Source organism: Balaenoptera ricei, chromosome 16 (genome assembly GCF_028023285.1).
Source record: "Balaenoptera ricei isolate mBalRic1 chromosome 16, mBalRic1.hap2, whole genome shotgun sequence".
Taxonomy (NCBI): Eukaryota; Metazoa; Chordata; class Mammalia; order Artiodactyla; family Balaenopteridae; genus Balaenoptera; species Balaenoptera ricei.
The window spans coordinates 8,353,915-8,379,343 of record NC_082654.1 but is presented as its reverse complement, the minus strand read 5'-3'; the positions used below and the strand labels follow the sequence as shown (position 1 = coordinate 8,379,343).

Below are 25,429 nucleotides of genomic sequence, written 5' to 3'. Positions count from 1 at the left end.
CCCCATTTCCCTTCCATTTCTAAAACATCACCAAACAAATTGCAGCACTCTGAGATTACGGTATGTTCTGCCCATTTAACTAGAAAAAATGAAACTCTAATTCCAACTCTGCCATCGCTTGTCTTGGGTTGAATTCTACATCTGCCTGTCACCCTGCAGGATTCAGGAAGAAGCAATCCTCACTTGGAGTAGCTGGCAGGATTGTAACTTGCAGAGAGGCACCCTCGAGCTGTTTAGTATGCTTGTTACACAGTGATACTTTCATAATGCATCCTCCAGGGGTGGTCCTGTGAGGGGTCAAGGGGAGGGCCAGGCAGGCAATGCTCTCCCCACCACCAGATTCACACGAAGCAGCCTCGTCTGTCTGTATTTCCTAAATGTTTCCAGGAAAGACTTTATATGAAGGAAGGTCTGTGGCTAAAAATAAAGCTTGAAAACTACTGTTCCCTCTAGGTGCAGAGGGAAGAAAGTGCCATTTATTGAGCACTTATTACGTGCTGGGTAATTTTAAAACATCGTAACGTAATTCCATTTAACTTTCACCACATCTTTACGAGTTAGACAGTAGTTGACCCATTTTAGAGAAGAGCATACTGAGGTTCAAAGAAGAGAAATCTCAAAACCAGCAAGAGTCAGACACAACATTATTCCAAAGCCACATTGTTCTAGGTGCCTCCACCTCTAAAAATCCTTATCACGGGCTTCCCTGGTGGTGCAGTGGTTGAGAATCTGCCTGCCAATGCAGGGGACACGGGTTCGAGCCCTGGTCCGGGAAGATCACACATGCCGCGGAGCAACTAGGCCCGTGAGCCACAATTGCTGAGCCTGCGCGTCTGGAGCCTGTGCTCCGCAACAAGAGAGGCCGCGATAGTGAGAGGCCCGCGCACTGCGATGAAGAGTGGGCCCCGCTCGCCGCAACTAGAGAAAGCCCTCGCACAGAAACGAAGACCCAACACAGCCAAAAATAAATAATAAATAAATAATAAAATAATTAAAAATCCTTATCACTTCTCAGCCTACTCTTTGCACGTCCCCTCCCCTCTCCCCCTTACAATTTAAGCCTGCTCTCAGTTATTTACACTCATAATTAATTAACTCATTACCATTCGGTGTGAATGACTCTTTGCCAATTTGCTACTTCCTTACAATATTCATTCATTAAAGAATCACTGATTGAGCCTCTATTAGATGCCTGGTACTGGGCCAGGTCCTGGAGACATAGACTATCAAGGCATTGCCTCTATCAAGTTCTCACAGACTAGTGGGGAGAAATATGGAAACCAATAAATAGGAATATTAAAAGCGGTACCGTAGATGGCTGTACTGGGAACAGCACGGGGATAGAGGCCCTGGGAGAGAGAAAGAAGGACAGCTACTGTCTTCCTTACTATTGATATTTGGTGATTTCTGTTGTTGGCAAGTTTTCTGGTCACAGTACCTCCAGCGCCTCCGGGGCAAGGGGCTCAGATACCAAAATGTACCCTTGACTGTTTCCTCCTCACTCCTTAGTACAGAGTCCTATTCCAGGAGGTAAGATAAACTGAAACTCATCAGATTTCACTTCATTGTCCTTGACCTGAAATACATTTATACATTAAAAAAACTGACTCGTAAAAGCAATTCTATCCCTTGCCTCCCTCTTAGATGTTCCTGTCCCGGGCTTAGTCAAAGAAAGATATTGTTCTACTGCAATTTCTTATTCACCCCAAACCCTCTTGTGTTTCCAGCTGAAATAGAATGTAAGCAGTACTCCTACCCTGCTCTTTCTTTGTAATCCAGTAATAACCCAACTACTGCTTCTCTAATGATACTGATGAGACAGGTTAATATGAAGCATTAAGGTAAAATCCCTGCTCTCATCCCTACGGATGACCTCAAATCAGTCTTTCTTTCCAAGTTTCTATTCTCCTTGAGCAATTCAACTTTGTTTCTTCTAAAATTCTTGCCTTTCAGAATCTACACAGTGAAAACAACTGTTATGGTAATAAGCCGCTGATTAGAGCAAAACACACACCACAGAGCAAAAATCAGCATATGTGAACACACACATAAGTGCTACTGAAAAGTAAAGTGAATAAAATGTGAGTAGCACAAATACATAACCAAATGTTGTCAAAATGTACAAATTATCCCCGATCTGGAAATTTACTTGAAGGAAGTAATTCAAAGGAAGAAAAAAGTATATAAATGTTTTCCTGTAAAATATGTGATAACAGAAAATTGAGACGGTGATAGAGGCATGGCTGAGTAAATTATAGGCTATTAAAAATGATCATTATGAACTCTGAGTAACAGCATGAAAATGTTATGGATATGTTTTTAAATTAAAAATAACAATTGCATATGTAATATGATTACAAATCTGTAGAAAAATTATGTTTGCTTAAGGACAGTGGAATCACGGGTAATGTTTTTAAATGTTGTTGGAGGTTACAGTATTGTCTTTACAATAAAAAAAGGTTCAGAGGAAAACAGATGATGAGTCATTGCCTGACAACTGTCATTTTGTAAGAAAGTCCCCTTTACGGTGACAATGACAGGCAGTTAAATGTGAGCACAGATGCCAGGTTCCCTCCTCTTATCCTGGTTTACTTATTAATGTTGATCTTTCCAGGCATTAAAATGAATCTAATCAACAAAGACAGACTTTACATGGTTGCCAACTGGTAATCAGTAAAACCTGAAAGGGACCAAGACATGGGATCTGAGTGTGCAGTATAGACAGGGCAGGGGGAGGGGGGGCAGAATGGGAGGGCTTTTAGCTAACTAGGTCCACAGTCTGTTTCCTAAATGTCTAAATATAAGGCATTTGTGCTCTTGGCTTCTCAGTGTAGACAGATGTTAGAGGAATTGAAAATTTCTTGTTTAAATTAAGAAAGCACCCAAGGTCCTGCAGCCCCTCCTAATTCTTGCCTAACCCCCAGTCTCTGCATGTTTGCTGTCTACACAGCTTGAGCCACAGGACAACCCCACAGATATAGTCCTGCCTCTGTCTCCACCACCATCCCTGGGCTGAAGTGGAAAGGTTTTGTTTTGTTTACATATATATTTTTTTGTTTATTGTAGTAAAATACACATAAAATTAATCATTTGGAAGTGTGCAATTCTGAGGCATCAAGTACATTCACATTGTTGTATAACCATCACCACCATCCATCTCCAGAAATTTTCATCGTCCCCAACTAGACTCCGTCCCCATTAAACAATAACACCCTATCCCCCTCCGCCAGACCCTGGCAGATACCGTTCATCCTCCTTTCTGTCTCTATGACTTTAACTGTTCTAGGAACCTCATGGAAGTGGAATCATACAGTGTGTGTCCTTTTGTGTCTGGCTTATTGCACTGAGCATAATGTCCTCAAAGTTCATCCATGTCGTAGTGTGTGTCAGAATTTCCTTCCTTTTTAAGGCTGAATAATATTCGTTGTATATATGCACCATGAGATGAGTTTTAAGGGGCTACAGCCCACCTCTCTTGGGACTATTACTGACCCAGCCCTGATCCCAAGCTCAATTCTGAACGATGGGCTCTTCCAGCTCATTCTCAGGCCCCAGACTGGCTCCTCCTTCAATTCTACTCTTCCTCCAGTGGTTCTTTATTTGGGAACCTGCTTACAGTTCATCTTTCTTCCCAGAATCTGGAAGAGTCATCCCTTCTACCCCAGGACAGTGGAGACTGTTACCTGTCACTCACTGCTTGTGCAGAGTTCCTACGTTAGGCTGTGTTCAGCCCACCAGTCAGGGCACCAGTAGCTCGCCCCAGATCCAAGATGGCAGCTACCTGCCTACCCTGCCTGAGTTTGACAACACCTTTGTCTCCTCAGCCTAACCCATGGATCCTTCTCTCTGCTCCGGCATCGGGGAAGGTGTTGATCCAACAGATGCACCTTCCCAGCGGGTCTACAGCAAGGCCAGCCTCCTGTCCTCACTGCAACTTTCTTCCTTTCTATTGCCTATCCCCAGATACCTCTCTGCAACTTCCCTGACCCTGTCTAAACTCTAGAACTTTAGACTCAAGGCACAGAGTCTAGGAAGCACGGGTCCAGCCACACTTACAGCCAGAGCGAGTTCCTCCCTTGAGTGATGACACCAGTGAACTTGGTCAGACGTCTGGCATCCACTTCAATCCACTGATGGAGGTCGTTCCTTCCCGCGCACCACGCCCCGTCGTAAAAATCATTTTCATTAATACCTGCCTGAAAAGAAACAGAGGGGTGCTCTTCACTACTACATATAAAATAGATAACTAACAAGTACCTACTGTATAGCACAGGAGACTATGCTCAATATCTTGTGATAATCTATAAGGGAAAAGAATCTGAAGAAGAATATACATATATACATGTATACGTGTGTGTGTGTGTGTGTGTGTGTGTGTGTGTGTATCTGAATAACTTTGCTGTACACCTGAAACTAACACAACACTGTAAATCAACTATATATCAATTAAAAAAGAAAAAAAAGAGAGATGGGTGTTCTTCAAAAAGACCCAGAACAGAAGAAAATTAAGACAAAATTTTTTATGAGATTTCGAGGAAGGGGGGTGGGAGGAATAGAAGAGAATGAGGAATTGGAAAAAAAAATAGTCATTGTGCCCTGAACTCCTTATTCTAAATCATAAAAAGGAGTTGCTTATTAACAAGCTGGAAATATTTCAATATGGTAAGTCCTCCTCTTGCCCAGTGTCAAAGATGAAATTTAATGAGTTCTCCTATTATTCATTCGTCCAACAGACATAGACCGTCTCCTACATACCAGCCTACACATGCCAGGTGCTGGGGGTACAAAGGTGAATCATTCCCTCCTAGAATCTCAGGATCCAGGCAGGAAGAAAGACATGAAAATAGATGAATTAGAACACAATAGGGAATGTGTTATTTCAGTAATAGGAGCAAACTGCTATGGGAGCACTCCAGCCTAGCACAGCTAACTTGGCCTGGCAGAGACCACGGACAGGAAGCCCCAAGTCAGAGATGATATTTGAACTTGGAGTTGAAGGTTAAGTTTATCTAGTGAAAATTTATTTATTAGCATTTAAGTCATTTGATGTGTCTGAGTGTCAGCTACTACTACTACCAAAGATTCCCTTGATCTGAATTTACAAGGTACGTGAAGTTTCTGTTCTGGAATTTTCCCTGTATTATTACCATGTGAAGAGACAATGCCCTGACCTAAAAAAAAAAAAAAAAAAAAAAAAGACAAGTGAGCCAGGTGAACCTTTCTAATTTACTAAGATCTTTTCTGCATGAATCCCATTTTCCTATGGTTATTTCACAAGTGCATAATCAGATGAGAAAAAGTCTGAGTGACAGTCAAGAGATAAGCATGATAGGTCAGTCTATCTTCCCTACCTCTGAGTACTTTTCAGCTCAGATTCTTACTTGTAATGGCCAACACTGATGGGAAACTCAGAGCTCAGCTATAGCAGAGGAACAGCTTGGCTAAGGGTCCCATTAGCGGAGCTCATCCATCACTGCACCAGCTAACATAAGCCTTGTATCAGGACCAACACAGCATATGCACTCCCAGTCCATTCCTGAAACAATCTTGAAACAGCTTTGAGAGAATGTCAGAATACTAACATATCATGGTCTTCTAAAAGCACTACCATCTCAAATGAAGGTGAATTTAAAAACTGTTAGTCTACATTCTCCGGAGACCCAAGCTCTCAGTGTACCAGCACCTCCATGTCTGATGGTACACAGGGTGTCTGCAATAAGGACCTAGAGGTGCTGCAAGGTTCTACCTTCTAGAGCCATCAAAGAAAAGCTAAATTTTGCAAGTGTGTGTTAATGGTCCTACTTGTGCTTCAGTGCATTTTGTTAAAGTGATGACGACTCTTAAGTATAACCTCTCATCTCCCAACATTACCAGTCAACAGGGAGATCACCATCCCAGCCTGAAGGCTATAATTACACAATTGCTCCCTTTCTTCATCTAAGGCACTTATCCCCGCAATGGAGGAGACCTGAAACCTATTAACGACCTACAATATCACAATTCATCTTCTTTCAAGAAACCATAATACACACTCCGTTTTTGTTGTGGTTCCTCTTTTCTCATAAACTGCCCATGAGACTGGTGCTTACAATAGCTTAATTTATTAAAATTAACCTTCACCTTGTCTTTGCTATATGCCAAGTAGTGGCCCTGGCAATAGAAATACAAAGGTAGACAACACGGGCAGTCCTGCTTTTCTGGAGCTCAGAACAGGCAGATGGACTGAAGTCCCCTCATGGTGCTTGTGTCTTGGTCTTGGCATCTCAAAATCACCCACTGCACAGTGTGTTGATTAAGAGCTTGTGCTCTGAAGTCCTATCTGGGTGTGAATCCCAGTTCTGCAACTTTCATACTGCATTAATTCAGGCAATTTGCCTAAATGCTCTTCTGTGCCTCACTGACCCCGTCTGTTCAAGTGACAGGGTGCTGACTGCTTTCAACAGGGCCTGGCACTTAGTTAGTAGCATGGGCTCAAAAAGAATTGAACACTCAGTAAATGCTAGTTATCAGTACACCTAAAACAATGAATATTTGGTAAATCATGGAAATATGGGTGTTTTAAGAATTATTTCACACTGTACAAAATTCCAGGGAATTGCAATACTATTCCGGTTAATTGGTGTCACATTTTCTATAACCTCAAATATCCAGAATAGAGTTATAAAATCTGAAAAAAGAGGAGGCCCACTGTCTAAAGTTCTTAATAGGAGTCCATGTTGCCCCCCTCCAAGGGATATTTGGCAACGTTTGCAGTCATTTTTGGCTGTCACAACTGGGGGAGGTGTGTGCAACTGGCAACTAACAGACGGAAGCCAGGGGTGCTGCTACACATTCTACAATGCACAGGACAGCAACACCTGTGTCACAAAGAGCTGCCCGTCCCAAAACGTCAATCATGCAGAGCTTAAGAACGCCAGCTTATGGGCTAAGCAGACAAGAAAGAGCTGCCACACAGCCCAGGATGTTTATCCCTACAGGATCATGAAAGCTTGGAGCAGCTGTCCTCATGTCATTCGGCCAAAGTCTACTGACTGGTATCTGACATTCAATTTACAGTTCCTGTTTTTGCCAGTCTGGATATTTTGCTTCTGCTGCCAATCTCAGTTCTTCTTGAGCACCCCAGACAGTCAATTAAACGTAATAAGGTTTCAGGAGATTGAAGAGCCCTTCCTGAAGTTGACTCTTTGGGAAATGACAGCCACCTCTGCAAAATCAATTATAAATTTATAAAGCAAGCATCTGGGAGAATTCAATGAAAGAGGAGGTACCAGCCCCAGAGATGTCACCAAATTACACCAGAGTGCCAAAAATGATACCAGTAAAATGTCTGCTACTGTAGGATGTGCTCCACAAAAATGAGGCAGAACACCAAAAAGAGGAAGATATCAGATCCAGAAATCAAGGGTTCCGACATAGGAGGGACTTCTCAGAATGATGGTGAAGAAGTCCCGAGATACTAGTGATGTAAAAGACCCAGAAAGCAACCTATTCAGAATACAGCAGGTCAAAGGGCTCCCGAAAGAATGTCTACAGAAACATAAAAAAGCAAAAGTCAGACTAAACATCATTGAACAGATCTGACCTTAAAGAAAGTTATATTGAAGGGTATTTTACAGACCCAGACTATTGCAGGGTGTGGGGAGATGTTTTTGAAAACATGAGCAGTTCCAGGAAAACAAAAGGTTGTCAAGAAATTATATAAAAGAAATTATTTCTTGGCTCAAAACTACAATAATTCTTGGCTCAATACTAAGCAATATTTATAGTCATAACAATGAAAACCTCAAATGTAAATTTATCCAAAATCTGAGATACGATTTTATTGGAAAGATTAAAGAGGGGTAAAGGAGTGATTTTAAAAATGAGCTGAAATTCTCATCTTCCATAATAAGAATTCAAAAGATAAAGTCCCAAATTTATATAAACCAATACATATCAATATGCGCATATTATTTAGAAATTAAGATTTAAATGCCCAAAGAAACAATTTAAAAGAGTTGGAAGAAATGAAGGAAACAATAGCAAAAATCAATGAAACTAAAAGCTGGTTCTTCGAGAAGATAAACAAAATTGATAAACCATTAGCCAGACTCATCAAGAGAAAAAGGGAGAAGACTCAAGTCAATAGAATTAGAAATGAAAAAGGAGAAGTAACAACTGACACTGAAGAAATACAAAAGATCATGAGAGATTACTACAAGCAACTCTATGCCAATAAAATGGACAACCTGGAAGAAATGGACAGATTCTTAGAAATGCACAACCTGCCGAGACTGAACCAGGAAGAAATAGAAAATATGAACAGACCAATCACAAGCACTGAAATTGAAACTGTGATTAAAAACCTTCCAACAAACAAAAGCCCAGGACCAGATGGCTTCACAGGTGAATTCTATCAAACATTTAGAGAAGAGCTAACACCTATCCTTCTCAAACTCTTCCAAAATATTGCAGAGGGAGGAACACTCCCAAACTCATTCTACGAGGCCACCATCACCCTGATACCAAAACCAGACAAAGATGTCACAAAGAAAGAAAACTACAGGCCAATATCACTGATGAACATAGATGCAAAAATCCTCAACAAAATACTAGCAAACAGAATCCAACAGCACATTAAAAGGATCATACACCATGATCAAGTGGGGTTTATCCCAGGAATGCAAGGATTCTTCAATATACGCAAATCAATCAACGTGATACACCATATTAACAAATTGAAGGAGAAAAACCATATGATCATATCAATAGATGCAGAGAAAGCTTTCGACAAAATTCAACACCTATTTATGATAAAAGCCCTGCAGAAAGTAGGCATAGAGGGAACTTTCCTCAACATAATAAAGGCCATATATGACAAACCCACAGCCAACATTGTCCTCAATGGTGAAAAACTGAAACCATTTCCACTAAGATCAGGAACAAGACAAGGTTGCCCACTCTCACCACTATTATTCAACATAGTTGTGGAAGTGTTAGCCACAGCAATCAGAGAAGACAAAGAAATAAAAGGAATCCAAATCGGAAAAGAAGAAGTGAAGCTGTCACTGTTTGCAGATGACATGATACTATACATAGAGAGTCCTAAAGATGCTACCAGAAAACTACTAGAGCTAATCAATGAATTTGGTAAAGTAGCAGGATACAAAATTAATGCACAGAAATCTCTTGCATTTCTATACACTAATGACGAAGAATCTGAAAGTGAAATTAAGAAAACACTCCCGTTTACCATTGCAACAAAAAGAATAAAATATCTAGGAATAAACCTACCTAAGGAGACAAAAGACCTGTATGCAGAAAATTATAAGACACTGATGAAAGAACTTAAAGATGATACAAATAGATGGAGAGATATACCATGTTCTTGGATTGGAAGAATCAACATTGTGAAAATGACTCTACTACCCAAAGCAATCTACAGATTCAATGCAATCTCTATCAAACTACCACTGGCATTTTTCACAGAACTAGAACAAAAAATCTCACAATTTGTATGGAAACACAAAAGACCCCGAATAGCCAAAGCAATCTTGAGAACGAAAAATGGAGCTGGGGGAATCAGGCTCCCTGACTTCAGACTATATTACAAAGCTACAGTAATCAAGACAGTTTGGTACTGGCACAAAAACAGAAATATAGATCAATGGAACAGGATAGAAAGCCCAGAGATAAACCCACGCACATATGGTCACCTTATCTTTGATAAAGGAGGCAAGCATATACAGTGGAGAAAAGACAGCCTCTTCAATAAGTGGTGCTGGGAAAATTGGACAGATACATGTAAAAGTATGAAATTAGAACACTCCCTGACACCATGCACAAAAATAAACTCAAAATGGATTAAAGACCTAAGTGTAAGGCCAGACACTATCAAACTCTTAGAGGAAAACATAGGTAGAACACTCTATGACATACATCACAGCAAGATTCTTTTTGACCCAGCTCCTAGAGAAATGGAAATAAGAACACAAATAAACAAATGGGACCTAATGAAACTTAAAAGCTTTTGCACAGCAAAGGAAACCATAAACAAGACCAAAAGACAACCATCAGAATGGGAGAAAATATTTGCAAATGAAGCAACTGACAAAGGATTAATCTCCAAGATTTACAAGCAGCTCATGCAGCTCAATAACAAAAAAACAAACAACCCAATCCAAAAATGGGCAGAAGACCTAAATAGACATTTCTCCAAAGAAGATATACAGATTGCCAACAGACACATGAAAGAATGCTCAACATCATTAATCATTAGAGAAATGCAAATCAAAACTACAATGAGATATCATCTCACACCGGTCAGAATGGCCATCATCAAAAAATCTAGAAACAATAAATGCTGGAGAGGGTGTGGAGGAAAGGGAACCCTCTTGCACTGTTGGTGGGAATGTAAATTGATACAGCCACTATGGAGAACAGTATGGAGGTTCCTTAAGACACTAAAAATAGAACTACCATACGACCCAGCAATCCCACTACTGGGCATATACCCTGAGAAAACCATAGTTCAAAAAGAGTCATGTACCAAAATGTTCATTGCAGCTCTATTTACAATAGCCAGGACATGGAAGCAACCTAAGTGTCCATCATCAGATGAATGGATAAAGAAGATGTGGCACATATATACAATGGAATATTACTCAGCCATAAAAAGAAATGAAATGGAGGTATTTGTAATGAGGTGGATGGAGTTAGAGTCTGTCATACACAGTGAAGTAAGTCAGAAAGAGAAAAACAAATACAGTATGCTAACACATATATATGGAATCTAAGGGGAAAAAAAAAAAAAAAGGCCATGAAGAACCTAGTGGCAAGACGGGAATAAAGACACAGACCTACTAGAGAATGGACTTGAGGATATGGGGAGGGGGAGGGGTGAGATGTGACAGGGTGAGAGAGTGTCATGGACATATATACACTACCAAATGTAAAATAGATAGCTAGTGGGAAGCAGCCGCATAGCACAGGGAGATCAGCTCGGTGCTTTGTGAGCACCTAGAGGGGTGGGATGGGGAGGGTGGGAGGGAGGGAGATGCAAGAGGGAAGAGATATGGGAACATATGTATATGTATAACTGATTCAATTTGTTATAAAGCAGAAACTAACACACCATTGTAAAGCAATTATACTTCAATAAAGATGTTCAAAAAAAAAAAAAAAAAAAAGAGTTGAAAGTAGTTGCCCCATTCACAGCATTCAGGGGCAGTCAGGGGGTTGGGTGGAATGTGGAATGCCTCAACAGGGACCACTGTTTTGTTTTTGTTTTTGTCTTTTACAACTTTGTTAGGAATAACTGACAGATACAATTGTATATATTTAAAGTGTACAACGTGATGATTTGATATGCATATACATTATGGAATGATTACCAAGATCAAGATAATTAATGCAGCCATCACCTCTAGTGTTAACTCACTTTTTTGTGTGTGCGGTGAGAATGCTGAAGATTTAACTCTCAATAACTTTCAAATATTATACAATACTGTATTATTAACTATAATCACCATGCTATATGTTAGATCCTTTGATTCTTCTTATAACTGAAAATTTATACCCTTTAACCTACATCTCCCCATTTCCCCTCCTGCTCAGCCCGTGGCAACCACCATTCTATTGTTTGTTATAATCCTCTAATGCTTTGATTTAACTACTTGCTCAAAAAACTGATTAAAATAAATTTTAATTTTAAAGAGGAAAGGAAAGGAGATGCACAGATATAAATCATAACTGATATACAACCTACTTTTAAAATTATTCTTGACTAGGCACTCTGATCTGAAGTGCCAATGAAACTAGACGAAGCACAAAGAAAAGAAAAAAAAAAAAAGCAAGCTGCAAACCCTCTGAAAAAAATGCCTGTGCACCTCTAGCTTGTGCGGAGGTTGGTGTCTTCAGTGGAATCTCCTATTGCAGGGGGACCTTCAAGATGGCAGAGAAATAAAACGTAGAGGTCACCTTCCTCCCCACAAATACATCAAAAATACATCTACATGTGAACAACTCCTACAGAACACCTACTGAATGCTGGCAGAAGGCCTCAGACTTACCAAAAGGCAAGAAAATCCCCACGTACCTGCTGTGTGGCTGACAGGGTCTTGGTGCTCCGGCCTGGTGTCAAGCCTGAGCCTCCGAGGTGGGAGAGCTGAGTTCAGGACATTGAACCACCAGAGGCCTCCCGGCCCCACATAATATCAATCGGTGAGAGCTCTCCCAGAGATCTCCATCTCAATGCTAAGACCCAGCTCCACCCAACGGCCAGCAAGCTCCAGTGCTGGATGTCCCATGCCAAACAACTAGCAAGACAGGAACACAACCCCACCCATAAGCAGAGAGGCTGCCTAAAATCATACTAAGTTCACAGACACCCCAAAACACACCACCGGACGCGGCCCTGCCCACCAGAAAGACAAGATCCAGACCCACCCACGAGAACACAGGCACCAGTCCCCTCCAACAGGAAAACTACACAAGCCACTGAACCAACCTCACCCACTGGGGGCAGACACCAAAAACAAAAGGAACTATGAACCGGCAGCCTGCGAAAAGGAGACCCCAAACAAAGTTAAACAAAATGAGAAGACAGAGAAATATGCAGCAGATGAAGGAGCAAGGTAAAAACCCACCAGACCAAACAAATGAAGAGGAAACAGACAGTCTCCCTGACAAAGAATTCAGAGTAATGACAGCAAAGATGATCCAAAATCTTGGAAATAGAATGCAGAAAATACAAAAAAACGTTTAACAAGGACCTAGAAGAACTAAAGAGCAAACAAACAATGATGAACAACAAAATAAATGAAATTAAAAATACTCTAGAAGGAATCAATAGCAGAATAACTGAGGCAGAAGAACGGATAAGTGACCTGGAAGATAAAATAGTGGAAATAACTACCACAGAGCAGAATAAAGAAAAAAGAATGAAAACAATTGAAGACAGTCACAGAGACCTCTGGGACAACACTAAATGCACCATTTTAGGGGTCCCAGAAAAAGGAGAGAAAAAGAAAGGGTCTGAGAAAATATTTGAAGAGATTATAGTTGAACACTTCCCTAACATGGGAAAGGAAATAATCAAGTCGAGGAAGTGCAGAGAGTCCCATACAGGATAAATCCAAGGAGACACACGCCAAGACACATATTAATCAAACTGCCAAAAATTAAATACAAAGGAAAAATATTAAAAGCAGTGAGGGAAAAGCAACAAATAACATACAAGGGAATCCCCATAAGGTTAACAGCTGATCTTTCATTAGAAACTCTGCAAGCCAGAAGGGAGTGGCAGGACATATTTAAAGTGATGAAAGGGAAAAACCTATAACCAAGATTACTCTACCCATCAAGGATCTCATTCAGATTCGACGGAGAAATTAAGACCTTTACAGACAAGCAAAAGCTAAGACAATTCAGCACCACCAAACCAGCTTTACAACAAATGCTAAAGGAACTCCTCTAGGCAGGAAATACGAGAGAAGAAAAGAGCTACAAAAACAAACCCAAAACAATTAAGAAAATGGTCATAGGAACATACATGTCGATAATTACCTTAAATGTTAATGGATTAATGCTCCAACCAAAAGACATAGACTGGCTGAATGGATACAAAAACAAGACCCATATGTATGCTGTCTACAAGAGACCCACTTCAGACCTAGGGACACATACAGACTGAAAGTGAGGGGACGGAAAAAGATAGTCCATGCAAATGGAAACAAAAAGAAATCTGGAGTAGCAATTGTCATATTAGACAAAATAGACTTTAAAATAAAGACTATTACAAGAGACAAAGAAGGACACTACATAATGATCAAGGGATCAATCCAAGAAGAAGATATAACAATTGTAAATATTTATGCACCCAACATAGGAGCACCTCAATACATAAGGCAAATGCTAACAGCCATAAAAGGGGAAATCGACAGTAACACAATCATAGTAGGGGACTTTAACAGCCCACTGTCAACAATGGACAGATCAACCAAAATGAAAATAAATAAGGAAACACAAGCTTTAAATGACACATTAGACAACATGGATTTAATTGATATTTATAGGACATTCCATCCAAAAAACAGAATACATTTTCTTCTCAAGTGCTCATGGAACGTTCTCCAGGATAGACCCTATCTTGGGTCACAAATCAAGCCTTGGTAAATTTAAGAAAACTGAAATCGTATCAAGTATCTTTTCCAACCACAACACTATGAGACTACATAACAATTACAGGGAAAGAAATGTAGAAAATACAAACACATGGAGGCTAAACAATATGCTACTAAATAACCAAGAGATCACTGAAGAAATGAAAAAGGAAATCAAAAAATACCTAAAAACAAATGACAATGAAAAAGCGATGACCCAAAACCTATGGGATGCAGCAAAAGCAGTTCTAAGAGGGCCGTTTATAGCAATACAATCCTACCTCAAGAAACAAGAAAAATCCCAAATAAACAACCTAACCTTACACCTAAAGCAATTAGAGAAAGAACAACAACAACAACAAAAAAAACCCAAAGTTAGCAGAAGGAAGGAAATCATAAAGATCAGATCAGAAATAAATGAAAAAGAATTGAAGGAAACAATAGCAAAGATCAATAAAACTAAAATCTGGTTCTTTGAGAACATAAACGAAATTGATAAACCATTAGCCAGATTCATCAAGAAAAAAAGGGAGAAGACTCAAACCAACAGAATTAGAAATGAAACAGGAGAAGTAACAACTGACACTGAAGAAATACACAGGATCATGAGAGATTACTACAAGCAACTATATGCCAATAAAATGGACAACCTGAAAGAAATGGACAAATTATTAGAAAAGCACAACCTTCCAAGACTCGACCAGGAAGAAACAGAAAATATAAGCAGACCAATCACAAGCACTGAAATTGAAACTGTGATTAAAAATCTTCCAACAAACAAAAGCCCAGAACCAGATGGCTTCACAGGCAAATTTTATCAAACATTTAGAGAAGAGCTAACACCTGTTCTTCTCAAACTCTTCCAAAATATAGCAGAGGGAGGAACACTCCCAAACTCATCTATGAGGCCACCATCATCCTGATATCAAAACCAGACAAAGATGTCACACAAAAAAAGAAAACTACAGGTCAATATCACTGATGAATATAAATGCAAAAAACCTCAACAAAATACTAGCAAACAAAATCCAACAGCATATTAAAAGGATCATACACCATGATCAAGTGGAGTTTATCTCAGGAATGCGAGGATCCTTCACTATATACAAATCAATCAATGTGATACACTATATTAACAAATTGAAGGAGAAAAACCATATGATCATATCAATAGATGGAGAAAAAGCTTTCGACAAAATTCAACACCCATTTATGTTAAAAACTCTCCAGAAAGCAGGCATGGAGGGAACCTTCCTCAACATAATAAAGACCATATATGACAAACCCACAGCCAACATTGTTCTCAATGGTGAAAAACTGAAACCATTTCCTCTAAGATCAGGAACAAGACAAGGTTGCCCACTCTCACCACTATTATTCAACATAGTTTTGGAAGTGTTAGCCACAGCAATCAGAGAAGACAAAGAAATAAAAGGAATCCAAATCGGAAAAGAAGAAGTGAAGCTGTCACTGTTTGCAGATGACATGATACTATACATAGAGAGTCCTAAAGATGCTACCAGAAAACTACTAGAGCTAATCAATGAATTTGGTAAAGTAGCAGGATACAAAATTAATGCACAGAAATCTCTTGCATTCTTATACACTAATGATGAAAAATCTGAAAGAGAAATTAAGGAAACACTCCCGTTTACCATTGCAACAAAATGAATAAAATATCTAGGAATAAACCTACCTAAGGAGACAAAAGACCTGTATGCAGAAAACTATAAGACACTGATGAAAGAAATTAAAGATGATACAAACAGATGGAGAGATATACCATGTTCCTGGAATGGAAGAATTAACATTGTGAAAATGACTATACTACCCAAAGCAATCTACAGATTCAATGCAATCCCTATCAAACTACCAATGGCATTTTTCACAGAACTAGAATAAAAAATTGCACAATTTGTATGGAAACACAAAAGACCTCGAATAGTGAAAGCAATCTTGAGAAAGAAAAATGGAGCTGGAGGAATCAGGCTCCCTGACTTCAGACTATACTACAAAGCTACAGTAATCAAGACAGTATGGTACTGGCACAAAAACAGAAATACATATCAATGGAACAGGATAGAAAGCCCAGAGATAAACCCACTCACATATGGTCACCTTATCTATGACAAAGGAGGCAAGGATATACAATGGAGAAAAGACAGTCTCTTCAGTAAGTGGTGCTGGGAAAACTGGACAGATACATGTAAAAGAATGAAATTAGAACACTCCCTAACATCATACACAAAAATAAACTCAAAATGGATTCGAGACCTAAATGTAAGACCGGACACTATAAAACTCTTAGAGGAAAGCATAGGAAGAACACTCTTTGACATAAATCACAGCAAGATCCTTTTTGACCCAACTCCTAGAGAAATGGAAATAAAAACAACAATAAACAAATGAGACCTAATGAAACTTAAAAGCTTTTGCACAGCAAATGAAACCATAAAAAAGATGAAAAGACAACCCTCAGAATGGGAGAAAATATTTGCAAGCAAAGCGACTGACAAAAGATTAATCTCCAAAATATACAAGCAGCTCATGCAGCTCAATATCAGAAAAACAAACAACCCAATCCAAAAATGGGCAGAAGACCTAAATAGACATTTCTCCAAAGAAAATATACAGATTACAACACACACATGAAAGGATGCTCAACATCACTAATCATTAGAGAAATGTAAATCAAAACTACAATGAGGTATCACCTCACACCAGTCAGAATGGCCATCATCAAAAAAATCAAAAAAATCTACAAACAATAAATGCTGGAAAGGGTGTGGAGAAAAGGGAACCCTCTTGCACTGTTGGTGGGAATGTAAATTGATACAGCCACTATGGAGAGCAGTATGGAGGTTCCTTAAAAAACTAAAAATAGAACTACTATATGACCCAGCAATCCCACTACTGGGCATATACCCTGAGAAAACTATAATTCAAAGAGTCATGTACCACAATGTTCATTGCAGCTCTATTTACAATAGCCAGGACATGGAAGCAACCGAAGTGTCCATCGACAGATGAATGGATAAAGGAGATGTGGCACATATATACAATGGAATATTACTCAGCCATAAAAAGAAACGAAATTGAGTTATTAGTAGTGAGGTGGATGGACCTAGAGTCTGTCATACAGAGTGAAGTAAATCACAAAGAGAAAAACAAATACCATATGCTAACACATACATATGGAATCTTAAAAAAAAAAAAAAAGGTTCTGATGAACCTAGGGGCAGGACAGGAATAAAGACGCAGATGTAGAGAATGGACGTGAGGACATGCGGAGGGGGAAGGATAATCTGGGACAAAGTAAAAGAGTAGCATTGACATATACACACTACCAAATGTAAAACAGATAGCTAGTGGGAAGCAGCTGCATAGCACAGGGGGATCAGCTCCGTGCTTTGTGACTACCTAGAGGGGTGGGATAGGGAGGGTGGGAGGGAGACGCAAGAGGGAAGGGATATGGGGATATATGTATATGTATAGCTGATTCACTTTATTATACAGCAGAAACTAACACACTATTGTAAAGCAATTATATTCCAATAAAGATGTTTAAAAATAAATAAATAAAATAAAATTATTCTTTAATTTTCCAGGTGTCTATAGAGCATCTACTATGTCCTAGGCGTTATGCAAAATGCTTTGCTTTATGGCATATATAGAAGACTGCAAATCTCAAAGTCACTCTGCTGCTGTGAAATCATTGATCTCCATTGTACATATTTCATGATCATGGGCTGCCTCTATACAAAAACATCTGGAAGCAAATTAAAAAGTTATATCCAAGTGAATGTAACTATTTAGTGATTCCTGGATAACTGACACACCTGCCTGCCACTTTGCAAACATAGCCCAGTTCTATTTGGACAGAAACAGAAAAAAGTAATAGTTATTTTTAAATACTTTTGAGAAAAAAATATTAGAAGCAGAGGCTGAAACGTCATAGTTACCAACGAGTTACCTCCTTTGGAGGCAGTGGTTAGCTAAAAATGTTAGATGTGACATCTGATAATTATAGGTAAGTAACTAATCTCCCATAAAAGGCCATATCGTGGTCTGAATACCTACCTTCAGCAAACCTCTGTGATAAACCCATAAAACTGCATGGGTGCAAATCAGCTGATCCTTCTGCAAATTAGCAGAGCTCCCTGCTGGTTCAGACCTTAGTCACCAGTAAAGTTGGTTAAAAAGAAACACTCATTGTTTTTGAAGCCATTTTGTAAACCCAAAACCAATTTTTAAAAATTTTCTTCCACTGGCTAAGGAAACCAATAAACATCTAGAGTATGAAATTAAAAACATTTAAAAATAAAATCTATTAGGGAATTCCCTGCTGGTCCAGTGGTTAGGACTCTGTGCTTTCACTGCTGATGGCCTGGGTTCCCTGGATTGGTTTTCCTGTTTTCTCATTTTATATAAATGAAACTTTCTGTAGCTACTCTTTTGTGCCTGGCTTCTTCCACTCAATGTGATATCTGTGAGATTCATCCATATTACTGCAGGTAGCAGTAACTTACTCCTTTTCACTGTTGTATAGTATTCCACTGTGTGCATATACAAATGACTTATTCATTGTAGTCGTGATGGACATGTGGATTATTACCATTTGGGGGTATCATGAATAATAATGCTATGAACCTACCTGTACATGTGTTTTGTACACATATGAATGCATTTCTTTTAGGCATAAGAGTGAATTTGTTAGATTAACAGGTATGAGAATGTTGAGCTTCAGCAGATACTGCCAAAGAGATTCCCAAAGTGGCTGTGCTACTTCACAATCCCAGCACTGTATAAAAGTATCTATTGCTCCACATCTTTGCCCACACTTGATATTGTCCTTTTTTTTTTTTTTTTGAATTTTTGAATTTTATTTTATTTATTTTTTTATACAGCAGGTTCTTATTAGTCATCAATTTTATACACGTCAGTGTATACATGTCAATCCCAATCACCCAATTCATCACACCACCATCCCCACCCCCCCGCAGCTTTTCCCCCTTGGTGTCCATATGTTTTTTTCTCTACATCTGTGTCTCAACTTCTGCCCTGCAAACCGGTTCGTCTGTACCATTTTTCTAGGTTCCACATACATGCGTTAATATACGATATTTGTTTTTCTTCTTCTGACTTACTTCACTCTGTATGACAGTCTCTAGATCCATCCACGTCTCTACAAATGACCCAATTTCGTTCTTTTTATGGCTGAATAATATTCCATTGTATACATGTACCACATCTTCTTTACCCATTCATCTGTCAATGTGCATTTAGGTTGCTTCCATGACCTGGCTATTGTAAATAGTGCTGCAATGAAAAACGGGGTGCATGCGTCTTTTTCAATTATGGTTTTCTCTGGGTATATGCCCAGTAGTGGGATTACTGGATCATATGGTAATTCTATTTTTAGTTTTTTAAGGAACCTCCATACTGTTCTCCATAGTGGCTGTATCAATTTACATTCCCACCAACAGTGCAAGAGGGTTCCCTTTTCTCCACACCCTCTCCAGCATTTGTTGTTTGTCGATTTTCTGATGATGTCCATTCTAACTGGTGTGAGAAGATACCTCACTGTAGTTTTGATTTACATTTCTCTAATAATTAGTGACGTTGAGCAGCTTTTCATGTGCTTCTTGGCCATCTGTATGTCTTCTTTGGAGAAATGTCTATTTAGGTCTTCTGCCCATTTTTGGATTGGGTTGTTTGTTTCTTTAATATTGAGCTGCATGAGCTGTTTATATATTTTGGAGATTAACCCTTTGTCCGTTGATTCGTTTGCAAATATTTTCTCCCATTCTGAGGGTTGTCTTTTCGTCTTGTTTATGGTTTCCTTTGCTGTGCAAAAGCTTTAAAGTTTCATTAGGTCCCATTTGTTTATTTTTGTTTTTATTTCCATTACTCTAAGAGGTGGATCAAAAAAGATCTTGCTGTGATTTATGTCAAAGAGTGTTCTTCCTATGTTTTCCTCTAAGAGTTTTATAGCGTCCGGTCTTACATTTTGTTCTCGAATCCATTTTGAGTTTATTTTTGTGTATGGCGTTAGGGAGTGCTCTAACTTCATTCTTTTACATGTAGCTGTCCAGTTTTCCCAGCACCACTTACTGAAGAGACTGTCTTTTCTCCATTGTATATCCTTGCCTCCTTTGTCATAGATTAGTTGACCATAGGTGTGTAGGTTTATCTCTGGGCTATCTTGTTGCATTGATCTATGTTTCTGTTTTTGTGCCAGTACCATATTGTCTTGATTACTGTAGCTTTGTAGTATAGTCTGAAGTCAGGGAGTCTGATTCCTCCCACTCCGTTTATTCTCCTCAAGACTGCTTTGGCTATTTGGGGTCTTTTGTGTCTCCATACAAATGTTAAGATATTTTGTTCTAGTTCCATAAAAAATGCCATTGGTAATTTGATAGGGATTGCATTGAATCTGTAAATTGCTTTGGGTAGTATAGTCATTTTCACAATATTGATTCTTCCAATCCAAGAACATGGTATATCTCTCCATCTGTTTGTATCATTTTTAATTTCTTTCATCAGTGTCTTATAGTTTTCTGCATACAGGTCTTTTGTCTCCTTAGGTAGGTTTATTCCTAGGTATTTTATTCTTTTTGTTGCAGTGGTAAATGGGAGCGTTTCCTTAATTTCTCTTTCATATTTTTCATCATTAGTGTATAGGAATGCAAGAGATTTTTGTGCATTAATTTTGTATCCTGCAACTTTACCAAATTCATTAATTAGCTCTAGTAGTTTTCTGGTGGCATTTTTTGGATTCTCTATGTATAGTATCATGTCATCTGCAAACAGTGACAGTTTGTCTCTTGTAACATTCTTTATTTTAAAGTCTATTTTATCTGATATGAGTATTGCTACTCCAGTTTTCTTTTGATTTCCATTTGCATGGAATATCTTTTTCCATCCCCTCACTTTCAGTCTGTATGTGACCCTAGGTCTGAAGTGGGTCTCTTGTAGACAGCATATATATGGGTCTTGTTTTTGTATCCATTCAGCAAGCCTGTGTCTTTTGGTTGGAGCATTTAATCCATTCACGTTTAAGGTAATTATCGATATGTATGTTCCTATGACCATTTTCTTAATTGTTTTGGGTTTGTTTTTGTAGGTCCTTTTCTTCTCTTGTGTTTCCCACTTAGAGAAGTTCCTTTAGCATTTGTTGCAGAGCTGGTTTGGTGGTGCTGAATTCTCTTAACTTTTGCTTGTCTGTAAAGCTTTTGATTTCTCCATCAAATCTGAATGAGATCCTTGCTGGGTAGAGTAATCTTGGTTGTAGGTTCTTCCCTTTCATCACTTTAAGTATATCATGCCACTCTCTTCTGGCTTGTAGAGTTTCTGCTGAGAAATCAGCTGTTAACCTTATGGGAATTCCCTTGTATGTTATTTGTCGTTTTTCCCTTGCTGCTTTCAATAATTTTTCTTTGTCTTTAATTTTTGCCGATTTGATTACTCTGTGTCTCGGCGTGTTTCTCCTTGGGTTTATCCTGTATGGGATTCGCTGCACTTCCTGGACTTGGGTGGCTATTTCCTTTCCCATGTTAGGGAAGTTTTCAACTATAATCTCTTCAAATATTTTCTCTGGTCCTTTCTCTCTCTCTTCTCCTTCTAGGACCCCTGTAATGCAAATGTTGTTGCATTTAATGTTGTCCCAGAGGTTTCTTAGGCTGTCTTCATTTCTTTTCATTCTTTTTTCTTTATTCTGTTCCGTGGCAGTGAATTCCACCATTCTGTCTTCCAGGTCACTCATCCGTTCTTCTGCCTCAGTTATTCTGCTATTGATTCCTTCTAGTGTAGTTTTCATTTCTGTTATTGTATTGCTCATCTCTGTTTGTTCTTTAATTCTTCTAGGTCTTTGTTAAACATTTCTTGCATCTTCACGATCTTTGCCTCCATTCTTTTTCCGAGGTCCTGGATCATCTTCACTATCATTATTCTGAATTCTTTTCCTGGAAGGTTGCCTATCTCCACTTTATTTAGTTGTTTTTCTGGGGTTTTATCTTGTTCCTTCATCTGGTACATAGCCCTCTGCCTTTTCATCCTGTCTATCTTTCTGTGAATGTGGTTTTTGTTCCACAGGCTGCAGGATTGTAGTTCTTCTTGCTTCTGCTCTGATATTGTCCTTTTTTTAAAAGCCATTCTAGTGTCTGTGTATCACACCTCGTTGTGATTTTAATATGTATTTACTTGATGACTAATGATAAAGAGCACTTTTTCTTATGTTTATTGGCCATGATATTGCTCCATAACCATAGCAGGGCTCCAGCCACACTGGCTTTGCTTTAGTTCCTCAAATATATCATATTCTCTCCACCACAGGGCCTTTGCACACACTGTTCCGTTCAACCTGGAATTCTCTCCTATCCCCTCTGACAACTCTTCATCTGATAAACTCAACTTCTAATCCTGCTTCAAATCTTGTAGCCCATCCCCAGGAAAGCCTTCCAGATTTCTAGATTGAGGCAGGTTTGTTGGGCATAGAGAACCATGGTGTTATGGGTTGGATTATGTCCTCCAAAAAGATATGTTCAAGCCCTAATCCCTGGAACCTCAGAATGTGAATTTATTTGGGAATAAGGTTGTTGCAGATGCAATTAGTTAGGCAATGATAAGGGCCCTAAACCCAATGACTGGTGTCCTTATAAGAAGGGGAAATCTGGATACAGAGACAGACATACAGAGAGGAAAGATGTTGTAGGAGCACACAGGGAGACCGCCCATGACCATAGAGGCAGAGAGTAGAGTGATGCCACTACAAGCCAAGGAACATCCTGGGCCACATGGGGACCAGAAGCTGGAAGAGGCAAGGAAGGATCCTTTCCTTGCAGCCTCAGAGGGAGTGCAGACCTACAAGCACTTTGATTTCAGACTTCCAGCCTCTGAATTGTGAGAGAATAAATTCCTGTTGCTTTAAGCTGCCCAGTTTGTGACACTTTGCTATGGAGGCCCCAGGAAACTAATGCACCTGGCCCTCTCCTTCTGCGTATGCATTACAGGTTGTAATTGGGCATTCACCTGTGAGATTTTTTTTTTAAATAATTTCATTTCCCCATTACATTATCCAAGGCCAAAAAACCATCGGAGGAGGCATCCTTGACTCCTCTTTTTCTCACACCCTCTTCCAAACTTCATCCACTTCATCAGAAAAGCCTACTTTCAAAATATCCAACATCCAACCACTTCTCACCACTTCCACACTCCCGTCTTGGCTGAAGCCAGCACCACCTCTTGTCCGGGATGCTGAGGTCAACCCCTGCCACACCAGCCTTCCTCTGCTCCTTGGTAACAGGTAATGCCCAGCCTGCTGTCGGCGCAGGACACTCAGGCCACTCCCACTGCCCAAATGTTCCTCCCACAGCTACTCGAGCCCCCGCAGATCCTTAAGCCAACTTGGCACAGACATTACCTCCCAAAAGCCCAGACCTTGATCACCTTTAACTATAACCTGCCCCTTCCCCAGAGCCGGCCCTCCTGACCCCACTGTCAGCTACAGGTTTGTTTTTCTTCTCTCCGTCACACTTATCACCTTCTAACATTCTATAAAAATTTTATTACTTTTCTTGCTTTTCTGTGCCTCCCTCCCACTAGACTGTAAGCTCTCAGATGGCAAGGATCTCTGTCTGTTTTGGTCACTGAGGCATCCCAAGCACCTAGGACAGGGCCCAGTACACAGGAGGTCCTCCATAAACATTTGCTAAAAGATCAGGGACTGTTTCTAGTTTTGCTCATCATCGCCTCCCCAGGACTTGTGATTTTTAGTGCCTGCCTAACACCAATAAGGCCCCCAGGAGGTGGGGTTTTTAACGCAATGAATGAATACAAGAATCTGTTCTGATCTTTCTTTCCCTCCTCCCTTCCTGTCTTTCATACTCTCTCCACACAAGTCTTCTCTGCTTGTGCAGTGTGTGCTGTGTCCACTGGAGCCCTAGCTCAGAACGACCTGCACCCCTGAGTCTTAACTGTACACGTCCAGGAGACAGTCTGGCTGGCCTGCGTGTGGCTGGGCAGACAGCCCAGAGGGCCCATCCCCACGAGGCACCATTTGAGAAGGCACAGTTGGGTTGTGCCAACTGAATGGACACGAGGTCCCATAGGGGTGACTGCTGACACCCCTCAGACTTCTCTGGGTCCTGCCAGGATGTGGGCCTGGAAGGTACTAGGGGATGCAGAAGCCAGCGGTCAAGGAGATGAGTCAGAAGGTGGGGTGCCGGGGGAAACCACAAGCTAGTGAACACACTGAATCTTCTCGTGGGCACCTGAGATGCACAGAAAGGAGCACGGAAAACCCTACAGCTGGAAAAGTTCAATCTGAGCCTCAGCTCTGCACTTACTGGCTGCCGGGTTAGGGCAGGTCAGTCAGCCTCTGACTTCAATTCCTTTTCTCTAAACCAGAGTTTCCCTCTGAGTATGTTGAAATGAAATATTAATGAAATTTAGTAAAATAGTAAAGAAAAACCCACATGGCAAGCGGAACGGAGTCCACTTCTGCACCAGGGAGTCAGTGCTTCCAGAATGGCCTGGGATCCGAAGGCCAGGCGTCTCCGTTACTCGGGGCTCCCTTGTCCTCGTTGCCCTGCTCTGTTCACCACACTCGCGTTCATGACGCTTCCAAGAATGAGACCAGCACATCCACCTCATTATGGCAAATTCTCACTTTGAACTTTCCAAAAGTCATGATTTAAAATACTCAGTCCTGCTATTCCCATAAAAATCCTAATACCCCAAATTCCAACATCTTGGCATCCAAACACTGTGTCCCAGACTGTTTCCTGAAGCCAGATGCAGAATGAAATCCCTTTATCGGAACAAGCACGACATTCCTTGGTTTGGAAACTATCCCCACTGTGATGATTTCTGCCTCTGAAGCACCCAGCACATAAACAGCCCCCAGTGAGGGCTTGCCGAGTCACAGCAAGGGTTTGTGCAGCCAGAAAGAAATGGGAGGCTGACAGGCAGAGAACTGGGATGGTGTGAAGGAACAGACAGGCTTTGGGGTCAGAAGACCTCGGGTGCAGATGGTTCCAGCAACAGGCAGGAGTGGGGGAGTGCGGGGTGACGCCTCAGAAAACCGTGCTGCCCTGGGTGGTCCCCATACACTTCCCGCCCGGATAAACGTGGGGCACAAGGCGTCTCAGGGCCAAAGAGGACAAGGGGACAGATGTGTGGGATGTACCCACGCTCGTGAACTTCAACACCAGGATAAAACTTGGTTCAATGTTCTATAACCGACTCCCTGTGGGTATATCTGAAGCCAAGGGTGTTGGCCATCTTCA

General features: G+C 40.2%; 1 protein-coding gene across 1 annotated transcript in view; it reads right to left on the bottom strand.

Moving 5' to 3' along the window:
• Positions 1-25,429, bottom strand: part of CPXM2 (carboxypeptidase X, M14 family member 2) — a 128,204-nt gene that overhangs the window by 65,728 nt on the left and 37,047 nt on the right. Inside the window, exon 4 of the mRNA XM_059899798.1 lies at positions 4,057-4,196. Within this exon, the coding sequence (XP_059755781.1) occupies positions 4,057-4,196 (140 nt within the window). The remainder of the gene's footprint in view (positions 1-4,056; positions 4,197-25,429) is intronic.